The sequence below is a fragment of the Canis lupus genome, chromosome 16, assembly GCF_011100685.1.
Source record: "Canis lupus familiaris isolate Mischka breed German Shepherd chromosome 16, alternate assembly UU_Cfam_GSD_1.0, whole genome shotgun sequence".
Lineage (NCBI taxonomy): Eukaryota > Metazoa > Chordata > Mammalia > Carnivora > Canidae > Canis > Canis lupus.
The window spans coordinates 13,434,149-13,455,036 of NC_049237.1; the positions used below are offsets into that span (position 1 = coordinate 13,434,149).

Genomic DNA, 20,888 nt, shown 5'->3' on the forward strand with positions numbered 1-20,888 from the left:
CTTGAGTGCAAGAATGGGTATGTATGATGATACCCCACAGAAAAGAACTGCAAAATGCCAAAGCAAATTGGGAAAGACAGCTGGCTCCTTGAGGTGGGGGCCTGCAGAGAGGAACAGGGCCCAACTGATGGTGTACTCAGGCATATTCTAGCAGCCTGCTTCTAAAGGAATCAGGATTCCTGCATTGCAGGTGCCAAAATACTCTGCCCACACGTGTCCATGTAAAATAAGGGTTTATTCTGTCCTTTAGGAAGACTAAAGTAGCCTGGCTGGTTTCTTTGCCCCCACCCTGCACTCCCTGGCACTTCTCTCCAGTCCCTGGGGTCTGGCTCCTCAGAGCCCAGGGATGCTCACTGCTGAGGGAGTACAGTCAGAGTCTGAGGAACCCGAAGGCCTGGACTTGTCACCAGACCTCAGGGTCACAGAGGCAGAGATGCTGGGACAGGGCTCCAGTGGGCCAGGTGACTCTTGTAGGGCTGGTAACAAGGCTGGATGGCTTTTGCTACAGTGAGCTGCAACGCTGTCCGGCTTCTCGAATCGCTTGCCACAGAACTCACAGGGGAAGCGCAGAGTGGCAGCAGTCTCTGCATGCTTGCGCCGGTGCCAGTTCAGGGAGGCCTTCTGGCGGCAGGTGAACCCGCAGATCTCACACCTGAGCCAGGGACAGTGGAGGGAAGGACAGGGCTTCAGCCCATCTTGACTTCCCCAAGGGTTCTTCCTGCCTTTAGCTTCCCAGTGTCTTGCTGGCACCCCTGGCAGCCCTACCTTCCCACCCATACTCCCCCACACTCACTGCAGGGGTTTCTCTCCAGTGTGGATGCGCCGGTGGATGACGAGGTTGCTGCTGGTGCGGAAAGACCGGGCACAGAACTCACAGATGTAGTCCCGGGTGTCTGCGGGTTCACAGGGGTCACCCCAGCATCCATCCCCAAGCCACGGCCCTTCCTCAACCCAGCCCACCTGCCAACCCTTACAGGACGACTGCCCCCAAGCAACCTGCTTATCCTCCCAGCCCAACAGCGCCCTGTGGCTGTCAGCTGCCATCCTGCTCCTTTTTCCCTACCAGCACTAAGCACCTGCCCTTTGCGCTTCTCCAGGAGCTCTCACAGGCCTGTGGTTTTTTCTCCCCAGGTCTCAGGGCAGGCTCCACAGGAATATCCCTGCTTCTTGTGACATCCTTTAGACCTCTGCCTCACCACCACTTGGATCCCCCACTGTCACACCACACGTGTCCACCTGCAGCCTTCTTCCCCGTTTCTCCAGCACACTCCACAAATCTCTGGCTCCAGGCCCTCTCCTCCCCCATTACTTGTGCTACTGTTTTGTTTTCTACATGTCCAGCACTCCACATTTCTGTTCCTGGTCTCCCATCCTTCTCAGCCACCATTCCCAGGTCACGTCCCATCACTGGACTTCCTGTGACTTCCCGCTGCCAGTCCAGCAGCCCACCACCCATCCCTGTGCCCCTCCACCCTCCTCACCCAGATCCCTTTCCAGGGCGTCTTTGTAGCCTGCCTTCACTCACACTATGAAATCACTGACCACTCTCTCCCTGGACAATTGGACCTGTTTGGTTAAAAGCCCACTCAGGATTAACACAACTCTTGGCCCGCTCTAGGAATGCACAGGTGTGCTAAGGGGAGCAGAAACACAGCCCACCATCTGTTTGCCCAGCCCCCAGCCTCTCCTTTTCATCCCCAACGATATGCTTCTGCACTTTCTTGGTCGGTTCCCTCTCCCACTCTTAGAGGAGTCTTCTCTGTGCTAGCTCATTCAGCAGTGATCTCATTTTTCAAGTCAGCAAGAAGAGAGAAGCCAAGAGAATAACCATATCTTCCCCCAACCTGATCCATCAGTCAACCTCTGTGCCATGTATGTGAACACTCCTTGCTCTGCTGCATAACTCTGCTTCTCCCTGACCAGAGGTTCCCCATGCCACCTAGACATCAGTAAGCCTTTTCTCGGGGGGGGGGGGGGGGTCATTCCCATCTTTGTACCCCCAAGCTCACAGCCTTCCAGCTAAGCTCCCATTTCTCTACCTGTCGTCATAACACCCCAGAGAGTGGCCCATCCTCACTATCTCTACTTCTTTAGCTCATTCCATTCTGGCTGTCCTCCCTTGTCTCCCGCCACCCTGTCATCTAGTCCAGCGGCCCATCCTCATTATACTCAGTCCTGTAGCACCGGCACTACCCCCCACCCCAGGAGCCGCAGAATGCTTCTCTACCTACACTCATGCCACGTGGGTACATTCCACCTGCAGCTCCAAATACCACGGCATGCTTGTGATGAACACAGTTTTTTCTTCCCCAACATCTCTGAACTCTAGATTCACATCTTCTGGAACGTGAATAAATAAAATGTCACCTTCCCAAAGCCTGCCTTTCCCTCACCTTCAGGAAATCACATCACCTCTGCCCAGTTGCCGAGGCTGGAATCCTTCAAGTCAGCCCAGATGCCCTCCTGCCCACCCACCTGTGGCCACTCTGTCCTCACAGCAGCCTCCAGCCACTTCTCACCAACTCAACTGTACCAGCACGTCAAGGCTATCACAGCACATTCCTACAGTCCCATTTGTCCACATGGCAGTCACTCTGCTCCCTGTAAAGGCAGTTCTGTCCCTGAGCTGCCCAGCTCATCTGGCCGGAAGTCAAGCCATGCTGATGGTAGTCGAAGAGGCCCCAACCGCCTATCTGATCTCTTTTCCTTCCTCTCCAACTTCCTGGCCTCCTCTCCATTCTTGGAACATGCCATGCAGATGCCAGGTGAAGGCCTTCCCAGTGCTGCCCACAGACATGGACAAGCCTCCAATCCTCCCTCCACTTCAGTCTTTGCTCAAAGCACCTTCCCTTTCTACAAGAGAGACTCCTCCCTCATGCTCTCCTCTCTTCTGAGCTTTCAGATCCCTTTGTTCCCCTGTTATCACTAGAGTGGGCATCCTAAGGATTGCCCTCTTCGTTCACTTTTGTATCTCAGCACCTAGAACAGTCTCAAGCAGGCAGGTGCTCAACACACAGAGAACGAGTGTGAGAGTGATTCTACAGAGGGGTATGATGGGACCTGCAGATAGGAGATGATGGGTCCCACAGGGGAGATGAAGGGACCCTCAGGGGAAGTGATGGGCCCCTCAGGGCGGGTGATGGGCCCCTCAGGAGGAGATGACGTGCCCCACAGGGGAGATGAAGGGACCCTTGGGAGAGGTGAAGGGTCCCTCGGGGATAGGTAATGGGACCCAAAGGGGAGGTGAAGGGATGCACAGGGGAAGGTGACAGGACCCAGAGGAGGGAAATGAGGAGGCATTTCCGCCACTCACCACTATGCAGTTTAACATGTTCCTTTAGGTGTTTCTTAAAGTTGAAGGACTTCCCACAGGCTGGCTCTGGGCAGGAAAAGGACTTTTGATGGATGTGCTGGTACTTCTTGTGGTGCTGGGAAATGAAACAGGTGGTCTCAGGGAGACCGCCAGACCTGGTCCAGCAGGCAGGCTTCTCTGTCCCAGCTCTACCAACAGTTCTAGCACCACCAGCTCACATCATCCTGGCCAGTCCTCCTCTGAATGCCAGCACCCATCCCATCCTGACACCACACTGTGCCCTCATCGTCTTCTGTCCTGGACTTGCATTATCTCACATTTTTGTCACAACTTTCCTTAGCAATGCCCAGCCCTTGAACCAAGTGCCATTCTGGTGACTGTCTTGGTTCCCTAACCATGGAGCTGCTGTCTACTGGGATGAGAACACAATCTGGGGAAGGTATGGCTATCCTCTTTAACATCGATGTACAGGGATGCCTGGGTGGCTCAGTGGTTGAGTGTCTGCCTTCGGCTCAGGTCGTGATTCTGGGGTTCTGGGATCAAGTTCCGCATGGAGCACCCCGCAGGGCACCTGCTCCCTCTCCTGTGTCTCTGCCTCTCTCATGAATAAACAAATAACCTTAAATAATAATAATAATAACAATAATAATAACAACAACATCAATAAAAAACAGTACTGCCCAGATTGCCTACTTTATCAATAGCTCATTGTGGGCATGTCTTATATGATGTTTTCCTAAATCTGCTTTGGAAACACACACATGGGCATGCTTTCAACCTGAAATACCTGTAGAGGTAATCTGTACTTAACTCCATGAGTATGTCTGGGAAATAATTCCCTGTCCAACCTAACTTTACATCCTGGCTCAGTAAACTGCATGGGCTTTCCCCTTTTCTATAGTCCCAGTTTCCTATAGTTAAGCCACTGCTCGAGGCTGCTTCAGTCTTCTTCATTAACAGGCTCTAATGTGTTTGACTAGCCTTGCTAAACTTCTCATCCCAGAGCTTTCCTGCCACTGGGCACCTGCCCATTCCCTCTCCCAAATCCCATCTACCCTCGTGTCACCATCCCTCTGGTCTGGACTCTCCCTCAACTGTAGGACATGGTTGGGGAGGGCTCTGGATAGGGTGGGGGCTGTAGGCCACCCCTCTATGTGCCTCAAATCTCGCTGGCAGTTAGGCTGCACCTACCAACCCCCAACACTAGAACCACCCACCCCAGCCAGCAGCGCCAAGTGGCTGAGTGTGGACTCAGCAGCCCCAGCACTACCACACACTAAGGAGCCTGGGCCATTACTTAGCCTTTGTGTGCCATTCTGCGGGAGGAACAGGATCAGCACCTACCTACTCCCTAGGGATCAAAAGACTTGACCCACAGCAAGTGCTTAGAACAGTTGCTAGCACTTCAAGAGCCTGAGGAATGCCATGGTTATCTGCCTTCCCCTTGAAGGCAGATGGCCTGGAGGACCCATGCAACCAGCAATGGTGGGCAGCAGCTATGTGCTTGAGGCTTGGTTTTCTGCTTTTACCTACCAGTTTCTGGTTGAGGGATTATTAACTGTAGGTAAGCTCTGCAGGTCCACCCTAACACTTCTCTTCCTATCTCCAAATCTACCCACACTCCAAGCTTCTTTGCTTCAGCTTCTCCTTCACCTCAGCATCTCCTTAAGCCGTCCTCATACACCTCTGAGATCACAAAGGACCCAATGTGTGTCCCTCATGTCCTCACATTCAGGTACTGCCGGTTGGAGAAGATCCTTCCACAGCCAGGAAAGTCACAAGGCAGCAGCTCTCTTTTGGCAGCTTTCCTGGGAAAGGACGATGGGAGAGCTTAAGGACTCCCACAGGCTCTCCTCAGCCCCCTCCTCTCAGTCCCGTCCCCAAAGACGCCCCCCCCCCCCCCCAGTCCTACCTAATTCTCTTGGGGCCAATCTGTGCCGTGTCCTCCTCCCAGGCCAAGGTCAGAGCAGACTGGGCCTGACTCTCAGGGCTATGGGCAGCAAAGAGGGAGCAAAGGGCCTCGAGGGAGGGCCACGTCCCAGGATGCCCCTGCCCTCTGTCTCAGCCATCAGGTTACCTGGCCAAGGGCTCAGTCTGCTGGGCTGCTTGAGGGGTCCCTCTGATGTCTGGCTGTACCCCAACTTCCGTAGGCAGAAGAGCTCCAGAACCCAATGATGATGTTGATGAGGACAGTACAGCAAGAGGATTGAGGGGAGCTTCTGGGGGTGGGGGTGTCTCTCCCTCCTTAAGTGCATGGGTGACAGGGGAAGGTAATAGTCTGGGGGCATCTGGATCACTGCTGAAAAGAGAAGAGAAGAGCATTATCTCCCTGGGCTCTCAGCTAGCCTTCAACCCAACACCCGCCCCTAAACTGCAAAGATCCCCAACTTGGAACCACCCTACCCTACCCTAGGATCTCTATTCACATCTGTTTTCAGCTTTCGTTCTCCTCTAGAGCCGAACTTCAACCCTGATTTTCCTGATTCAAAGCCTCCAGTTCTTTCCACCTTCCCCACCAAAAAGCCTTTCCCTCAAGTCTGCAAGGTTTGGGGTCCTTGGCCAGCTACTCCCTCCCTCCTGCTCACTTCAACATCCTCCCACAACCCCAACTTGCTCATCTGGGGAGGAGCTGTAGGTCCATGGGCTGGCATCACTGAGCATTTCCTCTTCATCCTCATCTTCCTCCTCCCCCTCTTCTCCTGGGGTTGGGAAGGTCTCCAGTAAGGGTCCTACTTCCCTGCTGGACCAAGGAAGGCAAGCCTCAGGCTCCCACTCCCTCGCCTGCACTGTTCACCCAAGTCTCTCCTTTCCCTTCCCCCCAAACCTCACCTGGGCAACCTGGCCTCCTGAGTCCTCTCATCGTGCTCAGATGCCAAACCTGTTGGTACAGGTAGGGTCAAAGGGGAAGGATCTCTGGGCTGGAGGAATGAGGACAGGTGTACTTTTAAGGTCTCCTGGGATGGAGGAGGGTACAGCAGGAAGGGGTGCTTTACTCTGGAGATGATACAATCACATGGTTCAAAAGGTAAAAGTATAAAAAGGTACGCTTGGAAAAGTCTCCTTACCAATACTACCCCCTCTTCACCTAGTTCTTCCCACAGAGAACCGGGTTTCCCTCATGCCCTTCCAGACGTATTTGATACATTCGTAAGTACATATATATATATTCTTCCTCCCCTGGTTTTTCCACCAATGGTAACACAACATACGTCTCATTCTGTATTTTGCTTTTTATACCTAAAAATATATTTGGGGATATATTTCCTTGTTTTTCCATTAAGAAAGGATAATTTTTAACAAAGGGGGTTCTAAGCTACAGAGATGGGAACCATTTTCCCTCCGTTTTCTTCACAACTCTTCCTTTTTTTTTTTTTTTTTTAATTTTTATTTATTTATGATAGTCACACAGGGAGAGAGAGAGGCAGAGACACAGGCAGAGGGAGAAGCAGGCTCCATGCACCGGGAGCGGACGTGGGATTCAATCCTGGGTCTCCAGGATCGTGCCCTGGGCCAAAGGCAGGCGCCAGACCGCAGGCGCCAGACCGCTGCACATTCACAGCTCTTCCTGCCCACCCCCCCACCCCCACCCCCCGGCCTACCTGCAGGCTCCTGACCATTCCTGGCCTCTGGGCACCAGCTTCTCCGGGCAGTATTTGGACAGGAAGCTGGCTTAGGCTCCTCTGGAGATGTGAGGCCTGAAGACGGGCCCCAGGAGAAGGTGTGGCCTGCAGAGCACTCCCACACAAGCCCCCCATCTTGGCCCCCGGGGCCTCGGAGCCCAGGCACCAGGCTGCATTCCCGGCTGTGGGCATGCGACAGGAGCACCAGATACTGCAGACCCTTGGGGGGCAAAGGCTCAGGACCTGAAGTGGTGAAGGCAACAGTCAGGGCGAGTTGGCAAGCCTCCTACTCTCACGCTGGGACCACACCCTCCCTGGGCAAAGCCAGTCCCTACCTTAGTTTATCATCCTTTAGAGCCCAGAACCCCCCAAGGTCCCTAGACATTGCTCTCTTCCACAGCCTGCTCCCATCAAACTACCTTGGGCTCCCCAACTCCCCACCTTTCCCCAACCCGCTCAGGGTCCCCTCTGATCCAGTTCCCTCCAGAGGGGGTTCCCTGTTGCCCCTTCGCCCTCCCTGGCTCCTGGCCCCGGACCTCTAGCTACTCCCTACCCACCTGCACAGAGCACACAGCGTGAAGAAGTGTACCTGCCAGGGGGAGGGGGAAGAGAGGCAGTTTAGGGAGGGATCCGGGCCAGCTGGCCTCAGCTCTCTGCACTCCCACACTTTGAAGGGACCAGACCCTAGGGCCCCTATTCGCTGGAAACCAACAGCGGGGGGACAGGACCCAGAGAGGCCCCAAGTCACACAGGCTGTTCTGCTGAAATGAGAAATCTGCGGGCGGTGACGAGCTGGCGGCCGGCACCGACCACGTAGGGGACTGGGCGTCGCACCCCGGGCGCCCTCCCGCGCAGCCCCGGCCCGGCCCGGCCCGGCCCGGCTCCTAACCGGTCCAACAGGAACTTCGCGAGCTGCGAGTGCAGGGAGAAGCCCAGCCGCTCCTTGAGGAGGCACCACTGCTCCATGTGGCCGCCCAGGCGAATGCGGCACTTGCTGCGGCGCGCGTCCAGCTGCCGCCGCTTCTCCTGCCGCCTGCGCGATGCGTCCACCGGGGAGGAAGCCATGGGCACCAGGACCTACGGGTGGAGGAGACACGCGCACGGGCGGCCTGACCCGGGGCGCCCTCAGGGCCCCCGGCGGTCGGATCGGCCGGCCCAGGTCCTCCCCGCAGCCGCCGCCGGGGCCGCACCGCCCGGCTTGCGTTACTGGGCGCGCAGAGCAGCGCTGTGCGGGGGGGGAGGGAAGCCAGCGGCCCGGCCCCGCGCCCTGGGGAGGCGCCAGGCTCCGGCCAAGTTTCAACGGGGGCTGGGCGACGGGGAGGTGACAGTTTCACCTTGAAGACGGCACAGGCCCCTCCAGCCCGGACTGCTGAGGGGGGGGGGGTGTCTGGGGGGCGCTCTTCATGGCGGAGTGAATGTGGCCGGGGCGGGGGCGCTCCCACCCCGCGTCGGGCCGCCCCACTTAACGCCCACTGAGCGCAGGCCGGGCCCCCGGAGTGCCCGCCGCGGTCCACCCCCGCCGGGTCTTACCTGCGCGCCCCCACCCGCCCTCGGCCCGACTGCGCCTGCGCCTCCCCCTCCTCGGCGCAGGCCCGGAGAGTGGCGGGAGGATGAGGGCCCACCTCGCGCGCTCCGCCGCCGTTTCTCCTTTAAGAGGAAGCCGCCCCCTAGGCGTCCGCGGCTCCAACGCGGAACTGGGGCCGGGGCGGCCCGGAGGGGGACTGGGAGGGGACTGGCGGCGCCTGCGCAATGGCCGGCGAGCGCACCGCCTGCCGGGAGCTGTAGTTCCCGTAGGAATCGCCCGAGCGCCGCGGAGCTTCCGAGGGATGCAGGCCTGGCGTCCGCCGGGGGTGCCGCCGCCTGGTGCGCCTCCGCCTGGTGCGGAAACGTAGCGAGCCTGACCCTGCCCTGTGCGCTTCACCTGCAGTTTCTCCCTCTCCGTTGCCACCTACATGCGAACACCTGCAGCATCAGCCGCCCTAACCACCTAGACCCCTGTCTAGGCCTCAAAGGCACATCTGGCCACGGCCCACTCCCTCTGAGGCATCGAGAGTCCTCTGAAAAGTTGCCTGGCTTCGCTGCGGACTCAGTCACTTCCCAGTTCCTCTTGGGATGCCTCCCGCGGAGATTTCCTCTCCATCAAGCCGCTGGAACAGCGCTTCTCCGCCTTCAGAGCATCTGACCCTGCGGGATCTTCCCCTCTGCCCTCCTCTATCCCAAACCCCAGTGCTGCTGTGTCTGCATTCTTTCCGGTTTTCTTCCTGCGTCGTTGGCTCCCCCTTTCCTTTGTTGGATCCTCCACCACTGTACCACCCAAATACAGTGTCCTCCTGAATTAGAACTAGACCAAATATCCTCTCTTCTGTTCTTGAGTGAGCTAACCGTCCCAGGGATTTATTTTTTTTTTTCTTCCAAGTTTTTTATATAACTTGCAGTTAGTTAACATACAAAGTAATATTAATTTTAGGTGTAAGATTTGGTGATTCCTCACTTACATACAACGCCCAGTGCTCATCACAACCTGTGCCCTGCTCCATACCCATCACCCATTTAACCCATCCCCCACCCCACTGCCCTTCAGCAGCCCTCATTTGTTCTCTGTAGTTAAGAGTTAGTTTGGGGGGTGGGGGGCACCTGGGTGGTTTAGTTAGGCATCAACCTTGGCTCAGGTCATGATCTCCTAGTACTGGAATCAAGCCACTGCCCCCACCCCAGGCAAGGAGCCTGCTTCTCTCTTTGTCCTCACGCCAATCGTGCCCTCTCTCTCTCTCTCTCATTAATTAATTAATTAATTAATTAATTTTTAAAAAGAGTCTGCTTTCCCTCACTCCTTTTTTTCCCTCCCTACTTGTTAGGTTTCTTAAAGTCCACATATGAGTGAAATCATGTGGTATTTGTCTTTCTCTGACTGACTCAGTTCACTTGGCATAATATACTCTAGCTTCATCCGTGTTATTTGAAATGGCAAGTTTCATTCTTTTAGATAATATCATATATGTGTATATAACATATACATATATGACACATCTTTACCCATTCCTTAGTTGATGAACATATGAACATTTGGGCTCTTTCCAAAATTTGGCTATTGTGAACATTTCTGGTATAAACATTGGAGTACATGTACCCCTTCAAATCACTGTTTTTGTATCTTTTGAGTAAATACCCAGGAGTGCAATTGCTAGGGCATACGGTATTACTTTTTTCTTTTTTCTTTTTTTTTTGGTATTACTATTTTCACTTTTTGAGGATCCTCCATACTGTTTTCCAGAGTGGCCGCACAAGTTTAAATTCCCATCAACAGTGAAAGAAGGTTTCCCTTTCTCCACCTCCTCATCAATGTTTGTTGTTTCCTGAGTTGTTAATTTTAGCCATTATGACTGGGTGAGGTGGTATCGCATCATTTTGATTTGTATTTCCCTGATGATGAGTGATGTTGATCGTTGAGCATCTTTTCAATGTTAGCCACCTGGATGTCTTTTTTTGGGGGGAGGGGGAGTCTATTCATGTCTTCTGCCAATTACTTAACTGGATTATTTGTTTTTTGGGTATTGAGTTTAGTAAGTTCTTCATGTAATTTTGACAGTAACTCTTTGTCAGATATGTCATTTTCAAATATCTTCTCCCATTCCATAGGCTGCCTTTTAGTTTTGTTGACTGTTTCCTTTGCAGAAGCTTCTTTTTTTTTTTTTTTTTTAATTTTATTTATTTATGATAGGCACACAGTGAGAGAGAGAGAGGCAGAGACACAGGCAGAGGGAGAAGCAGGCTCCATGCACCGGGAGCCCGGACGTGGGATTCGATCCCGGGTCTCCAGGATCGCGCCCTGGGCCAAAGGCAGGCGCTAAACCGCTGCGCCACCCAGGGATCCCTTGCAGAAGCTTCTTATCTTGTTAGTTTCAATAGTTCATTTTTACTTTTGTTTCTCTTGCCTCTGGAGAGGTCTATACTAAGAAGTTGCTACTGCGTAGGTCAAGGAGGTTGGTCCCTGTGTTCTCTAGAATTCTGAGAGTTTCCTGTCCCACATTTAGATCTTCCATCCATTTTGAGCTTATTTTTGTGTACGGTGTAAGAAATGTCCAGCTTCACTCATTCTTTTCCCAGCAACATTTGTTGAAGAGACTGTCATTTTTCCATCAGATATTCTTCCCTGCTTTGTCAAAGATTAGTTGATCATATAGTTGTGGGTCCATTTCTGGATTTTCTATTCGGTCTCATTGATCTATGTGTCTGCTTCACAGTCAGTACCATACTATATTTTGTAATTTTTATTTATTTATGATAGTCACAGAGAGAGAGAGAGAGAGAGAGAGAGAGAGAGAGAGAGAGGCAGAGACACAGGCAGAGGGAGAAGCAGGCTCCACGCACCAACAGCCCAACGTGGGATTCGATCCCGGGTCTCCAGGATCGCGCCCTGGGCCAAAGGCAGGCGCTAAACCGCTGCGCCACCCAGGGATCCCAGTACCGTACTATCTTGATGACTACAGCTTTGTAACACAACTTCAAGTCTGGAATTGTCATGCATCCAGCTTTACTTTCCTTTTTGAGGTTCCTTTGTTATTCGGGATCTTTTGTGGTCCAAACAAATGCTAGGATTGTTTGTTCTAGCTCTGCTGAAAAATGCTATTTTGATAAGGATTGCATTAAATGTGTAGATTGTTTTGCTTAGTATAGACATTTTAGCAATATTTGTTCTTTCATGAGTGTTCTATAGTTTTCAGCGTACAGATCTTTAACCTCTTTGGTTAGGTTTATTCCTAGGTATCTTATGATTTTTGGTGCAATTGTAAATAGGATCAATTCCTTCATTTGTCTTTCTGCTGCTTGATTATTGGTTTATAGAAATGTAACAGATTTCTGAACATTGATTTTATATCCTGAGACTTGGTTAAATACATGTATCACATCTAGCAAGTTTTTGATGGAGTCTTTCAGGTTTTCTGCAGAGAGCATCATGTCATTTGCAAATAGTGACAGTTTGATTTCTTCCTGGCTTATTTGGTTGCCTTGTATCTCTCTTTGTTGTCTGATTGCTGAGGCTAAGACTTCCAGGACTATGTTAAATAACAATGAGGAGAGTGGACATCCCTGTTTTGTTCCTGACCTTAAGGGAGAAGCTCTCAGTTTTCCCCATTGAGGACAATATTAGCTGTGGGTCTTTCATATATGGCCTTTATAATGTTGAGGTATGTTCCTTCTGTCCCTACTCTGATGAAGGTTTTTTTTTTTTTTTTTTTGATGAAGGTTTTTATCAAGAATGAATGCTGTATTTTCTGAAGTGTTTTTTCTGCATCTATTGTGGGAATCATTTTTTTAAAAAGATTTTATTTATTTATTTATTTATTATTTATTTATTTATTTATTTGAGAGAGAGAGAGCATGAAGGGAAAGGAAGAAGCTAGCTCCCTGCCAAGCAGGGAGCCAGACACATGGCTCTCTCCCAGGACCCTGAGATCATGACCTGAGCTGAAAGCAGATGCTTAACCAACTGAGCCATCCAGGCACCCTGAAGATCATATGATTCTTATCCTTTCTTTTATTAATGTGGTTTATTGCATTGATTGATTTGTGAATATTGAATCACCCTTTCAGACCAGGAATAAATCCCACTTGATCGTGGTGAATAATACTTTTAATGTACTGTTGCTTTTGATTTGCTAGTAGCTTGTTGAGAATTTTTGCATGATGTTCATCAGCGATATTGGCCTGTAATTCTCCTTTTTAGGGGAGTTTTTGTCTGGTTTTGGAATCAAGGTAATACTGGCCTTGAAGAATGAGTTTGGAAGCTTTCCTTCCTCTTCCTATTTCTTAGGACAGTTTGAGAAGAACAGTCATCTTTAAATGTCTTGTAGAATTCCTCTGAGAAGACACCTGTCCTGGGAATTTTGTTCGTTGGGAGATTTTTGATTACTGATTCAATTTCTTTGTTGATTGTGGGTCTGTTCAAATATTCTATTTCCTACTGTTTCAGTTTTGGTAGAATATATGTTTCTAAGAATGTATCCATTTCTTCCAGGTTGCCAAAAATGTTGGTATATAATTGCTCATAATAGTCTCTGATAATTATTTATATTTCTGTGGTGTTGGTTGTGATATCTCCTCCTTTTTCATTTGTGATTTCAGGTATTTGGATCCCTTCTCTTTTCTCTTCTATACACTGATTCACTCCTCTGCTTCCTCCATCCTGTTGTCATAGAATGCAGTCAGTTTTGCATCTTGGTTATAGTTTTTTTTGTTTTTTTGTTTTTGTTTTTGTTTTTTTTTGGCCTGACTGGGTTTTAGTTCCTGTATCTTCACAGTGAGGGATTCTCTGGTGTCTTCTCTACTTTTCTTAAGCCCGTAATATCTTTATGATTATTATTTTAAATTCTGATTCAGGCATATTACTTGTTTTGATTAGATTCCTGGCTATGACCTCTTTCTGTTCTTTCTTTTGTCATGAATTCCTCTGTCTTGTCATTTTGCTAAGGTGTGTGTGTGTGTGTGTGTGTGTGTGTGTGTGTGTGTTAGAAAGGCCTGTTATATTCCCACTGCTGAGAGTAATGACTATATTAAAAGGAAGTCCTATACTGCCTTAGGTCTGGTGCTTCAGGAGGTGTTTCAGAATGTGCACTCTGCTGTCGTGTTTTGGCTGCTCTTTCTCTCAGGGTTGTCCTCTGCAGAGTTTCTCCTGCAGTAGGGAGTGTTTGGATCTTCTGTGTGGCAAGATTTAACTAGGTGTGTTTTGGTTGGCTTGTTAAAAGATGCTAGATCCTATTTCCCCTAGAGCTGAAGCTTTGCAGCACTCTATGAACAGTAGATTTAGTGCATGTGAGGGGTTTGTGCTGGTCTTCTCGGGGAGGGACCCTGCTGTACTAATTCTCAGGCACACTTGCCCACATAAAGATGCTCCTGCAGGGCACACAGTGTCAGCATGCGGTTTAAGTGGCTGCAGTCTCCACTGGAGGCGCTGTGTGGTTCACTGAAGTCTGTCAAGTGCTAATGGGGGGTGGGGTGGGGAGTGGGAGGAATGGTATTGCTCTACTCTTTTTCCCCAAAGCAGAGAATTCTCACCCACCGCCCACCACTCTTAAGTGAGCCCTCACAGTAGAGTGAAGAATCTCCCTTCCTGTGTCCCTAGTTTCCATCATATCCCTGCCATCACCCTATCCGTGTCCAAGCTGTCTGCCTGCCAAGCAGCACAGTTCTCCTGTGTTTTATCTTAGGTGCGTGGTTAGGTGTCAAAAGTCCAAATGTGAGGGACCCAGTGTGTTATGCACCTACACTGATCTTCTGGAAGAGGGTCTCACCATGCTGTAGCTAGTGCTAATTTGTCCCAGAAAAGCGGTCCCATGATCATGCAGCACTTCAGAGTTTATGGTAAAGCACATCAAAAGCTGACACCAAGATTTGCCACCCTCAGCAGGTGTCTCTGTTCCTATGCTAAAGAATAGGGAAGTACATTGGTGATGGCCATCTATTTTGTCCCTGAAGAGGCCATGCCACTCTTCCCAAATGCACTCCAAGAAGGAGAACTGTTTCTTTGCATCAACCCAGGGGATGCTCAGACCATGCCATCTGCACCTGGGCCTCTGTCTTCCTTGCCCACAGAAGGACCACTAAGCCCATCAGCAAGGACTCCGGTGATGGTGCAGACTTTTAAAACTTCAGACTTTAACCTATGCTGTTGATAACAACTTTTGGTAGTCCTTTCCCAGTGAATGGTTTTGGGGGAGAGTTTTTCTTGAGCAAATCCCCTGCACAAGCTGCTCTCTTTCTTTCCCTCTCACTCCTCTCGTTGTGATCAGGGCTCCCTCCCCTCCACATCATTCCAGGGGAATTGTTAAGACAAATAGGTTATGCTTTAAGGTTAACATGGTAGAGAAGTAGGGGACCCTAAGTTCATCTGGTCCTTGGAATTCAGCTAGATAGTTATCAAATCATTCTGAACACCTGCAAAACCAATTGGAGATCTGAGAAAAGAAATGCTACAACTCTACAAGTAGAAAAGCAACCACTTCTTGGGAGTTTGAAGGTGCAGAGATGTGAATCAGGAGCCATATATCAGAGGATCTGGGGAGGGGAGGGACCCAGCCTAAGGAGGCTACCACCAAGTATTATAAGCAGTGGAACATGAAATCCGAACTTTTAGATGTCTGCAATGGTGGGGGATGTCCCAGGCTTAAAGGTGCTCAGGTGGCAATGTGGGGCAGGAATCCCAGGTGTGGCAGCATGATCTCAGGGTCCCTGGGGTCACAGGAAGAACAGGAGAGCCTGAATATGGCAAAGCTCCCAGGCATCAGAGTGGGGAAGCCAGCTGAAAATAGCAAGTCTAGGCCCCAGTGTGACCTCAGCCGCAGCACCTTCTTGCTAGACACATCTCCAAAGGCAAGGAAGACAAAACCAAAAATAAACTACTGTGACTTTGTCAAGATAAAAAGCACTTGCAGAGCAAAGGAAATGGTCAACAAAACAAAAAGGCAACCTATTGAATGAGAGAAGATGTTTGCAAATGACAGATCACATTTGCAAATGATCTATCTGATAAAGGATTGGTATGGAAATCTACGAAGGACTTATTCAAACTCAACACCCAAATAACCAAGAATCCAATTGCAAAATGGGCAGAAGCCATGTTAGGACATTTTTTTCCAAAGAAGACACGCAAATGGCCACCAAAAACATGAGAAAATGGTCAACATAAATCATCGTCAGGGAAATACAAATCAAACCCACAGATATCCCCTCATGCCAGTCAGAATGACTAAAATTAACAATACAGGAAACAACAGATGGTATCAAGGATGTGGAGAATGAGGCTCTTATGATCTTGGTGGGAATACAAACTGGTGTAGCCACTCTGAAACACAGTATGGGTTTTCCTCAAAAAATGAAAAATAGAGCTACTCTACAACCTAGCAACTGCACTACTAGGAATTTATCCAAAGGATACAAACATCATGATTCAAATGTGCACATGCACCCCAAGGTTTATAGCAGCAATGTCCATAAGAGCTAAAATATGGAAAGAGCCCAGATGTTCCCTGATAGATAAATGTATAAAGAATAGGTGAGACATATATATAATGGACTATTACTCTCCCATTAAAAAGAATGAAATCTTACAATTTGCAACAATGTGGATGAAATCAGAAGGTATTATGCTAACTGAAATAAGTCAGTAAGAAAAAGACAAATACCGGGATCCCTGGGTGGCGCAGCGGTTTGGCACCTGCCTTTGGCCTGAGGCGCGATCCTGGAGACCCGGGATCGAATCCCACATCAGGCTCCCGGTGCATGGAGCCTGCTTCTCCCTCTGCCTGTGTCTCTGCCTCTCTCTCTCTCTCTCTCTGTGACTATCATAAATAAATAAAAATTAAAAAAAAAAAGACAAATACCATATGATTTCACTCATATGTGGAACTTAAGAAACAAAACAGATGAACATAGGGGAAGGGAAGGAAAACAAAAATAAGATGAAAATTGAGAAGGGGGCAAACCATAAGAGAGGTTGAACTCTAGGAAACAAACTGAGGGTTGCTGGAGGGAAAGTGGGGGTGGTAAATGATTGGGTGATGGGCATTAAGGAAGGCACTTGATGTTATGAACATTTGGTGTTATGTACAACTGATGAATCACTAAATTCTACCTGTGAAACTATTAAAAAAATAGACAGTCACTATTATAGGTCACTATTTAGTTTTCACTGGAGACTAAGATTTCTAAGATTTAAAAGTCTGCCAATGTAATTGAGACTTCTGGAAAATGATAAACCAAGAGATATGTCAAAAACATATAGAGAATGAAAATCCATTTTTCCTTACGGAAAAAAATAATTTTGTCCTGAAATGTGACTAGTTATTTAGTGAGGAAAACTTAGGATAAAATCTAAATGAAAGAAAAACTTATAAAAGATTTATAAAGGGGCATTTTTGAAAAAGAATTTTATATCCAGTCAGGACTAAGATTGTAATAAGTGAGTTTTAAAAGTACGATGGTATAAAATTAAAATTTGCCTTTTTGCTCTGTAAAAAACTAAGTCTTCTTGGATTATAGGTGTGCTTTTGATAAAAAATTATAAACAATTTTTTCCAATATGCCCAGAAATACAAGGTTTATGTATTTGTTTTTATCAGGTTCTTAATTAAGAAAACGAAAACTTCTCAATATTCATGGAGCTAAGTTTTCCTAACAACTATACAACTTTCAATAGAATCTCTTATGGCCACTTTGGTTAAACAAATAATTAAGATGCTTTTAGGTTCTTATTTTAATTCCAATTAGTAAAAAAAAAAAAAAAGAAAAAAAATAATTCCAATTAGTTAGCATACAGTATTATAGAAGTTTCAGGTGTACAGCAAAGTAATTCAACATTTCCACATCACCCTGTGCTCATCACCAAAAGTGCATTCTTTAATTCCCATCACGTATTTTACCAATTCCCCACCCCTCCCCTCTGGTAACCATCAGTTTGTTCTCTGTATTTGAGAATCTATTCTTCTTTTGTCCTCCTCTCTCTTATTTTTTTCCATTTGCTTGTTTGGTTTCTTATATCCCACATATAAGTATAATCATATGAAATTTGTCATTCTCTTTACTTAGCATTGTAATCTCTAGCTCCATCCACATCATTGCAAATTGCAAGATCTTATTCTTTTTATGGATGAGTAATATTCCATTGTGTGTGTGTGTATATATATATATATACATATATATATACTATATATTCTTTTTAAAAATATTTTATTTATTTATTATGAGAGACACAGAGAGAGAGAGAGGCAGAGACACAGGCAGAGGGAGAAGCAGGGTCCCTGCAGGGAGCCCAATGTGGGACTCGATCTCGGAACCCCAGGATCACCCCCCGCCCCCAGCCAAAGGCAGACGTTCAACTGCTAAGGCACCCAGGCGTCCCTATGCTATATATTCTTTATCCATTCATTTATCGATGGACACTTGGGCTGCTCCCATAGCTTGACTATTGTAAACAATGCTGCTATAAGCATAAGGGTGCATATATCACCTTGAATCAGTGGTGTTTTTTACTCTTTGGGTAAATAGTAGTCAATTGCTGGATCTTAGGTATTTCTATTTTTAAGTTTTTGAGAAATCTCCATACTGTTTTCGACAATGGCTGCACCGTTAGCATCACCATCAATCCTGCACGAGGCTTCCTTTTTTTCCATATCCCTTCCAATAGTATTGTTTCTTGTGTTGCTAATTTTAGCCCTTTTGATAGATGTAAAGTGATAACTCATTGTAGCTTTGATTTGCATCATCCTGGTGATAAGTGATGATGATCATTTTTTCATGTGTCTATTGTTCAACCGGGTGTCTCCTTTGGAGAAATGTCTGTTCATGTCTTCTGCCTATTTTTGAATTGGCTTGTTTGTTGAGTGTTGAGTTTTGTAAGTTCTTTATACGTTTTGGATATCAGACCTTTATTGGATATGTCCTTTGAAAATATCTTTTCCCATTCTGTAGATTGCCTGTTAGTTTTGTTGAGGTTTCCTTCATTGTGCAGATAATTTTTTATCTTGATGGAGTCCCAATAGTTTATTTTTGCTTTTGTTTCCCTTTCCTTCAGGAGATATATCTAGAAAGAAGTTGCTACAGCTAACGACCGAAAGGTTACTCCCTGGGCTCTCTTCTAGGATTTTGATGGTTTTAGGTCTCACTTTTAGGTTTTTAATCCATTTCTAATTTATTTTTGTGTATGCTGTAAGAAAGAGACCCAGTTTCATTCTTCTGCATGTGGCTGTCCAATTTTCCCACCACCATTTAGAAAAGAGACTATCTTTTCCCTGTTGGATATTCTTGCCTGCTTTGTGAAATATTAATTATCCACATAGTTGTGTGTTTATTCTGAGTTTTCTATCCTATTCTATTGATCCATGTGTCTACTTTTGTGCCAGTACCATACTATATTGATGAATATAGCTTTACAATACAGCTTGAAGTCTGGAATTGTGATACCTCCAGCTTGACTTTCTTTTTCGAAGATGGCTTTGGCTCTTTAGAGTCTTTAGGACTCTTAAGAGTCCTAAAGTTTGGTTCCACGCAAACTTTAGGATTGTTTGTTGTAGCTCTGTGAAAAAAACTAGTGGTATTTTGGTAGAGGTTTCATGAAATACATACACTAATTTGAGTAGTTTAGACATTTTAACAATATTTGTTCTTCCGACCCATGAGCATGGAATGTTTTTTCACTTCTTCGTATCATCTTTGATGACTTTTGTTGGGAGTTTTTGATCACTGACTCAATTTCTTTGCTGGTTAATCAGTCTGTTTAAATTTTCTATTTCTTCACGTTTCAGTGTGGGTAGTATATATGTTCCTAGGAATTTACCTATTTGTTCTACATTGTCCAAATTGTTGGCATATGGATGTTCAAATTTTTTTTTTTTAGTTTCTCTATCATTTATTTGTGCCCCAATATTTATTATTTCCTTCCTTTTGCTGGTTTTAGGTTTTGTTTGTTGTTCTTTTTCTAGCTCCTTTAAGTGTAAGGTTAGGTTATTTGAGGTGTTTCTTGCTTATTAAGGTAAGCCTGTATTGCTATAAACTTCCTTCTTAGAACCTCTTTTGCTGCATCTCAAAGGGTTTGAGCATTGTATTTTTATTTTCATTTGTTTCCATGTACTTTTTTTCTTCTTTGATATCCTAATTGACCCATTCATTGTTTAGTAGCATCTAGTTTAACTTCCATATATTTGTAGTCTTTCCAAATTTTTTCTTTTTTAAAAGATTTTATTTATTCATGACACACACACACACACACACACACACACAGAGGCAGAGACATAGGCAGAGGGAGAAGCAGGCTTCTTGCAGGGAGCCCAATGCAGGACTTGATCCCGGACCCCCAGATCATACCCTGAGCTGGCAGATGCTCAACTGCTGAGTCACCCAGGCATCCCAGCCCCCTCTGGTTTTTAAAGCCAAAATGTTATGGGGATTAGTCTTCCCCATGTGAGCTTCCTGGGGTGAAAGCCCATTTCTCTGCCCTCTCCATGTGTGCAGCTCCTCCATCCTGGGGACAGTCTCCCTCCACTTTTCTGACCTTCGTAACCTTCATATCAGATGCAGCTTCTCTATATTTAGTGGTGGAGTTTGTTCTATCAGTCTTTGGATCACTTCCAGGTTTAGTGAGTTGGATGTGGATGATATCTAGCTGTGAACGTGGGATTGGGTGAGCTCAGGGTCCTCTTACTCTGCCATCTTCCCAAGCCCCCGATTTGTAACTCTTTGTGTTAAAACATGTACAGCTCTGCTCCTAATATTTTCCCCCAGGGCTCTCTCTTCTTTGTGAAGACCGCACACCCTGAGCAGCTGTCCTAACTTGGGCTCAAATAAGCCTCTTCCTTTCTTTTTTTTCTTAATTAGAAATTCCACAAAATTTGTTCATTTTGTGTTGACAACATCAAAAATGCTGTTGGCCTTCAAAATGTATCCAGAAGGGCAGCCCTGGTGGCGCAGCGGTTTAGCACTGCTGGCAGCCCTGGGGTGTGATCCTTGAGACCCAGGATTGAGTCCCACATTGGGTTCCCTGCATGGGGCCTGCTTCTCCCTCTGCCTGTGTCTCTGCCTCTCTCTCTCTCTCTCTCTCTCTCTCTCTCTCTGTCTCTATGAATAAATAAATAAAATCTTAAGAAAAACAAAACAAAACAAAACAAACAAAATGTATCCAGAAGTCCACTCTCCTGTCACTGCTTGGCTCGCTGCCGCACTGTTTAGTCACGGAGCCCTGTAGTGGCCTCTCAGTTGCTCTCTCTGCTTCACATTTGCTTGCACCCAAATGTCTATTCCCTATGCAGTAGCCAAGGCATCATCAGAAAGCAGGCCATACCTTACCGCAGCTTGGCTCAAAACTGTCCTCTTTGCTCAATGAAGTCATTCTACAGGTGGCACCAGTCCCTCTCACCCAGTTCCAGCTGTACTTTTGTGTCTCCTTTGTTGGCCTTTCTATTTGTTCT

General features: G+C 47.5%; 1 protein-coding gene across 1 annotated transcript; it reads right to left on the bottom strand.

The window, feature by feature from the left end:
- Window positions 1-216: 216 nt before the first annotated feature.
- On the bottom strand, window positions 217-8,590 carry ZNF692 (zinc finger protein 692). Its single transcript, XM_038559486.1, is given in 13 exon segments — window positions 217-384; window positions 386-652; window positions 794-893; window positions 3,314-3,428; window positions 5,043-5,121; window positions 5,226-5,303; window positions 5,391-5,612; window positions 5,928-6,050; window positions 6,143-6,191; window positions 6,913-7,176; window positions 7,491-7,522; window positions 7,823-8,010; window positions 8,464-8,590. Coding segments are annotated over 12 exon segments (1,539 nt in total). The 5' UTR covers window positions 7,999-8,010; window positions 8,464-8,590; the 3' UTR covers window positions 217-350.
- Window positions 8,591-20,888: the final 12,298 nt, after the last annotated feature.